Source organism: Lepidothrix coronata, unplaced genomic scaffold, assembly GCF_001604755.1.
Source record: "Lepidothrix coronata isolate B3197 unplaced genomic scaffold, Lepidothrix_coronata-1.0 Scaffold45, whole genome shotgun sequence".
Classification (NCBI taxonomy): Eukaryota; Metazoa; Chordata; class Aves; order Passeriformes; family Pipridae; genus Lepidothrix; species Lepidothrix coronata.
The window spans coordinates 1,425,096-1,432,062 of NW_016690225.1; the positions used below are offsets into that span (position 1 = coordinate 1,425,096).

At 43.4% G+C, this 6,967-nt stretch overlaps 1 protein-coding gene across 2 annotated transcripts; it reads left to right on the forward strand.

Moving 5' to 3' along the window:
* The first annotated feature begins 774 nt into the window (after window positions 1-774).
* On the forward strand, window positions 775-6,236 carry CLN8 (ceroid-lipofuscinosis, neuronal 8). Of its 2 annotated transcripts, none has more exons than XM_017814579.1 (3): window positions 775-884; window positions 2,202-2,840; window positions 3,246-6,236. In XM_017814579.1, the coding sequence occupies exons 2-3, from the start codon at window positions 2,253-2,255 to the stop codon at window positions 3,558-3,560; spliced, it is 903 nt and encodes a 300-aa protein (XP_017670068.1). In that variant the 5' UTR covers window positions 775-884; window positions 2,202-2,252; the 3' UTR covers window positions 3,561-6,236. The 2 variants fall into 2 exon arrangements, with proteins under 2 accessions (XP_017670068.1, XP_017670069.1); XM_017814580.1 differs by having other exon boundaries at window positions 798-898.
* The last annotated feature ends 731 nt before the right edge of the window (window positions 6,237-6,967 follow it).

Consider the following 6,967-nt stretch of genomic DNA (forward strand, 5'->3'; position numbering starts at 1 on the left):
CCAGTTATCCTGCTGCTGTGGCAGAACCCTGTTTTCCTCAGGGAATGGCAGCATTTCCCTCTTCTCCTCTGGAAAACGAGCGCGCGTCAGACTTCAGGACAGATTTCCCAGCTCTGGTCTCTCACCACCTGTAGACCCAGTTTAGCATGTCAGCTGCTGCAGGCCAGTACTCTATGTGTGAGAAGTTGTGGCTTGATTTGTCTTTTTTCGGTCCCTTTTTTGAGGAATCCCCTGGTCTTTTGTGGGACTGAGCTTTTCCCTGCCAAAACTCGCAGTCCCTGCCAGTGACTCCCTTTGAAGCCAAAGTACACCGCGGGTGCGGGGCTGGCAAACAGCCGAGGAACCCTTCCGGGGTGGTTCAGTGACCGCGGGAGATCCAGCCGGGCTGAGTCACCGGGATGACAGCGACACTTGTCACAAGCATGGAGAAAATCATGGAGCAGAACACCACGACATCCATTTAATAATTTGCTGCCCTTAATGAAACTGGATAATTATGGGCAAAGGCATTGGTTATGGCATGGCTAATACTTCTTTTTTACTACTGTTCTTGCTGAGCAGGCTGGTAGCGTTCACCTTTCCGCGGCGGTGACGTTCAGCGTTGCTGCGAGGCAGAGACGCGCACCTTGCAAACAAAGCTCCCCCCGCCCCAGTGGTACCGCCGCGCCTCCCCGGCTCCGCTGCGCGCGGTGGTTGGTGCCGACAGCGGCGCATGCGCAGAGGGCGTGCGGCGGCGGCGGGCGGTGCTGCGGGACCGGCGGGTCGAGCAGGGTCGGGGCCTCCCCGGGCGGGTCGGGCCGGGCCGGGCCGGGCGCTCCCGGGGGCCGGAGAGGGCAGTCTCCCAGCCGGGCAGGGCCGTCCCGCCATCGCGGGCAGCGCTGTGGGTGAGGAGCGGCGGGTGCGAGCGGAGTTTGTATGCCGGGACCAGTCCTCCCGGTCTGCGTGAGGGGCTCGGGGGGGCGGGACGAGGACGGGAGTGTCGGTGTGGTGTCTGTGCCGTGTCTCTCCGGGGGCGGAGGAGCTGTCACGGCCCTGCTGGAGCCGGGGCTCACGGCAGTGGGTCGCGCTGTTCAGGGGCTGGTCGTGCCGTGGGATCGATGTGTTTTGCCCCGGTTTTCCCCCGGGAGATGAGGGAAAAGGTGCTGCTGGGACCTCAAGTCGGTCTCGCCAGGTGTGGGCGAAGGGCCTTCGGGGCTCGCAGCCCGCCCCCTCCTTGGAGCGGGACGCCTGAGCGAAGGGCAGGGCGAGCAGGTGCCTGCGGGATCCGGGCTGTGGTGGTGGGATTTGCTGCCTGCTGAAGTAAGGCCGGAGATTCTCACTGGAGGCTCTGCCTCCGCTGCTTTTTGTAGCTTTTTCATCTGGTTCGCACCAGACTGCCAAACGCGTAGCAGTATTAAGCATTTACAGGCTGCGGTGGGTCTCGTGATCATGCTGATGTCGCCTGTATAATTCATAAAACGAGCTGGCATTCAAATCTTTCAGTACTGCCTGGCTTTTCTCTCCCCACTTATCCTTGTTTTTGAACTACAGTGTGTTCAGGAAGTTTCAGCTAACTTGAGACACTTGGTGCTGGGCTGTTCAGTTAATTACACTGATGTTGCTAATAATATATAATAATGTTGCTTGTCTGCATTTCATAGTCTCTTTTCATTTTTGAATATGTTTTCTGCTGGAAAGTGGCTTAATGTTAAAAACTGATTGCAGAGCCTTTTTTTAAGCCATTATCATGCCTGTTCCAGTGTAAGTGGTCCTGCTTACTGCATTAAGTTTCTGTAGTTTTATGTCCTGGATCTGTATTTGAGATACTGAATTGCACCTAAAGCCGTAGCAAATGGTGGCAAATCAGTGAAGGAAAAGCAGGGGAGTAGTACAATAACTGCTCAATACTGTTGAAATAAAAGTTTCATAAGTAACAAAACAAGATTTGCTTCTTGTATTTTGTCTTCCTCTTTCTTGCCTTCCTACTTGACCCTCTTCTGCTTTTGCTTCAGTGCATTGCTTTGTACTAGTACAGATTTCACAGGGTGGTTGTTAATCTGAAACACGTTGCTTAAGTTTGTCTGTCTACCTGTCTTTGGGATGACTGCCTAATGGCAACAGGACCAAAGTCATAACTGCAGTGGATGTGAGTTCTCTGTGGTTTAGAAGCTGTGTATATGGATGACTTGAAAATTCATTAAATATTTTTCTCCTTGTTCCAGATGGAAGAGTTCATGGTTTCTGGTTTACGTAACAGCAGAGGCTGAATAGGCATGAAGGAGACTATAGTGGGAATGAGAAGTGTCAAAAAAGAAGAAATGAGTCCTACAAATGATGATGCAGTGTTTGGGACCATTTTTGACTGGGACTATCTCTTATGGGAAGTTCGTTTGACAATTATAGCTGCTGGTTTTTTAATCTACTTGGGAGTGTTTCTTCTGTCTCACTGGTTGTCTTCATGGAGAAGTACCACTTACCGTGCCTTGTATGCAAAGGAGAAGGTGTTTTGGAATATGGCAGTCACACGTGGTGTGTTTGGACTTCAGAGCTGTGTTGCTGGGTTATGGGCTTTGCTCATAGATCCCGTTTTTCATGCTGACAAAGTGTATTCACAGCAAAAGTGGAGTTGGTTTAACTGTTTAATAGCTGCTGGATTTTTCTTGCTTGAAAATGTAGCAGTCCATGTGTCCAACATTGTTTTTAGAACATTTGATGTGTTCTTGGTAGTTCATCATCTGCTTGCTTTTGGTGGCTTGGCTGGTCTGGTAATTAATGTGAAATCTGGACATTATCTGCCTTTGATGGGAATGTTGCTGGAGATGAGTACTCCCGCAACGTGCATTTCCTGGATGCTTCTGAAGGTAAGAATGTGACAATTTTCAGATTACGTTTGTCTGTCAGTTTTCGTGCATTTTACTTGTCCGTATAGGTAATCTGTGTGGTTTGTCTGGATAGCTTCTCATCAAAACTGTGTTAATCCAACTGACATCCACATTATTGCCATACCTCCTTTTGTAGTGATGGTATTTCTGCAGTCCTCCATATAGGTTTCTGTGCTGTGTGCATGTGCACTGTGAGATGGTATAGATGTGTACTGAGTTTAGGATGCCATATATATATGGAATATCATAGCACTATGTGGAAAAAATGCCTGAGAGCATGTGTTTGTGAAAGTTGGATATTTGCATTAGTTGTACAGATTCCTCAGTTCCTTATCTTGAAGTAACAATCTCACTTCTGCATACTTTGTGTTCTTGTTTTTCTAGGCTGGCTGTGCTAACACCTTTTTCTGGAAGGCAAACCAGTGGGTGATGATCCACCTGTTTCACTGCCGCATGATTCTTACGTACCACATGTGGTGGGTGTGTATTTTCAATTGGAATTCTGTGGTAGAAAACCTGGGACTTCTTCACTTTATTGTTTTATTCTCGGGATTATTTGCTGTTACACTAATACTTAACCCATACTGGACATACAAAAAAACTCAGCAACTCCTCTGCCCAACGGACTGGAACTTTGAAAATAAAGCAGTGGAAAATGGAAAATTAAATGGTGAAACACAACAAAAGAAGAGGATATAACACTGAAGCAGCAGTTTCCTAGTGGGGTAACACAAAAGTACAATGCAAAGTAATTCCTTGCATGTGAACTAGAAACTTTTGCAAGAAACTCATTGACACAGTGATTCGTTGCTGGTAGCATTCTGTATGCATCAGAAGTATTGAAAAGCATTGTTTGTGTTTCATATGTGCATACACATTAGAACTTCAACCTGTTAGTTATGAATTATGCCAACAGTTTTGTCAAATTGGGCAGTATTTCATAATTTAGTAGTGACATGCTCCCTAATGGCAGCCTTTGTCCTAATGCTTCAAAGTGGCTTCACAGTTGTCTGTTAAGCTCAGCTTGAATCAAGTTTAGCTTGAATTGTATTTCACATATGCAGAGATGCTGATACTGGAAATTACTTTAAGTTGTTTATTAAGATCAATTATGACCCAAGTTAGGTATGCATAGATACCTAATTCCTGTCTGCCAGTGAATCATTCCAAGTGGCTGAGCTGGTCAGTGGAAGAATGCAGTCATAGCATAGGTTTCAGTTTTGTTGTTTGTTGGTTTGTGGGTTTGGTTTTTTTGTTCTGTTTTTTTTTTGTTTGTTTTTTTGTTTGTTTGTTTTTATTTTGTTATTTTTTTTTTATTTCAAGTTCACTTGAGGAACAGGAAGATAATTGTTTGAGTGTTCACTGTCAAAGTGAGTTGTAGTTTCAGGTTGCCCTCAGTATAGGAGGAGTTTGTATCCACCAAAATCATGCATGTGGGGATGCACACATTTGTTGTATGTGTAGACTAGCTAGGTAATCATAGTAATCCCTTCTGGAATTGAAATCAATGAAATACAAGTGGCAACAACAGGATGTGACTCTGCTTTGTCCTTCAAGACTGCTGCTTGATTAGTAAAATTATTTTATTTGTAAACCTCACTAGTTCCATTAATGCTCCTGTTCCTCTTATTTTTGGAAATGCACTTAGTTTTAGAGGATTTTAGAATCTGAGATGACTCCTCCGTGGAGGAAAGCCCAGGTCACCTCCTGTAGAGTTCAATTGTTCTTTTAGTGTTTTGATTTACCTTTGAAGAGCAACAAAATGATGCTAACAATCTTTTGTACTTTATCTGTCACATCACAAAAATCTGTCCTTGACCTGAGTAATTGGGTTCCTTTTTAGATAGGGACTAATGGCAATGGATGTTCTCCCACTTAAAATATTGGTCTGATGATTCCTGGGTGAAGTGTTGGGAAGTGGATTAAGGGATAAAGATCACGATAGAAGAGAGTGACGCCTAGTGGCAGGAGAATGACAAAGATACTACTTTTGGTGCACAGAACTAGTAAGATAAAAAGCCTCTTAATTGGAACTGTGTGTGATACGACTGCTACACAGATTTATTTTGCAAAGCATAAGACTGGGCAAGCGCAAGCTGAGAAGAATTTTAGGTCAAGCCATGGGTTAGAGACTTAGTGTACTGATCTGTGGTGGAGCATATTGTTTTAAAAGTGTAAGGAAAGCACTCTTTGATGTAAACGGTCCCATTTTATTAAGTTTTAGTGACAGTGTCTTTGATTTTGTTCTAAGTGAAGGGAGGAAACTAGTGGTCAGGTTGTTGTGTTCCCTGATTCACTCTGTGTGAGCACAGAGTTGAATTACTGCTCTGTGAGGGAGAGGAAACGTGTTTCTATTAGGTCACAAATGTATAGCCAGATCCTGTTGATAATGAGGAAGTGGTGAATGTCTGAAATTGCCCATTCAAAACTATGCTGAGAGGGTGACCCTCAATAGAGAGGGCCAGTTGTTTTATATAGCAACCCTGTCTGTTATTCTGTTTATACTCAATAGAGAACTTGGAGCTGTCTTCTTACTGCTAAACTGGGCAAAATGAGATTGCCAAAACACTACAATGTCACCTCTCTGGGTACCATCCTATAGTAAAAAGAGTTCTCTAAAGCTTGAAATGATATGCCTCTCCTGAGGATTTGTGTGGGGGAGAGTAGTGTTAAAAGTACTTTGGAAGAAAGGAGAGAGATGAATTCCTTGGAAATGGAACTGAAAAAATGTGATCTGAATGCATATGTAGCAGAAACCAAACCTCACTTCCAGGAGTTCCAGGGAGAAAGGCAGAGGGTAAGTCACCAGTGACCAGATATGGAAATGATGGTGTGCTCTATGAAGCTTAACATTTGAAGGTTTGGATTCAATAAAACAAGGTAATAATTGTAAAAGTCCCAGCTACAGAATTCTGAAGAATCCTAACAGAAAATGGAAGCATCAGAGGTAGTTCGGGCCAGGTGTGTAATTCTTATAGTGGCTGGCTAAAGGAGGGGAAGTTCTATGTGCTAAAATAAAAAAATATGGAGAGTGGGAGTTAGTAGTGAATTTGTGACTGAAAAAAGGAGACAGATGGAAATTTATGCCATGGTACCTGACATGTAAAGTTTAATATTTTGTATTATTAATTTGTTTAATTTTATTAAGTGGCTTTTACATATTTCATTAAAATTACGTTTTTATCATCATAATGCAGTCTTTTTAGTTTGCATCTTAGTGTGAGTTTTTTCATGCAAAGACCGTTGTGGAATATCTTAAATCTTTTGCATGTCTTAACTGTATAATGAATAATACCTCGGAACACCTGTTAACCTAAACACTGGTAGACCTTCTAGAACAAGAAAGCCATGCAATAAAAGAAGTAACAGCACTCATTTATGTTGGTTTGGTGGGATTTTACAGGCCAGCTAGAAATACAACATGACTAAAATAGACAACCTTTCTTCTTCATCTTGATGTCTTAGAGTTGGAGTTACCGGTTCTGTTACACAGAGCCTCTTTTTTTATACTACAATATAAAAAGATACTACAATATACTACTTTTTTTATACTACAATATAAAATATAAAATATACAAAGGCATGTAGGGATTGGACAAGGGTAATGGTTTTAAACTGAAAGAGGGAAGTTTAGATTAGATATTAATATGAAATTCCTCACTATGAGGGTGGTGAGTCACTGGAACAGTTTGCGCAGAGAAGCTGTGGATGCTTCGTCCCTGGAAGTGTGTTCAAGGCCAGGTTGGATGGGGCTTTGAGCAACCTAGTCTAGTGGGTGTTATCTCTGCCCATGGCAAAGGAGTTGAAACTAGATGATCTTGAAGGTGCCTTCCACCTCAAATAATTTTGTGATTCTTCACTGCCTTTTGGCTGCTTCCTTCAGGAGGATTTTCTGGTTTATTATTGTGGATGACTGTCTTATTGCTCTGAAACAAGCCTGAAAAAGTTCTCAAACTGAGGGTTTTGGTGTCTAATTACTCTTACAACTAAGTACTGCTTTTCAACCCAAAGGTAGACTAGCCATAGCTTGCTTGTAAATTTTGTTGATGTGAAACTAATCCCAGTCCCCTTGGGCCTCTTACATGGCCTCATCCACAATCCCATGT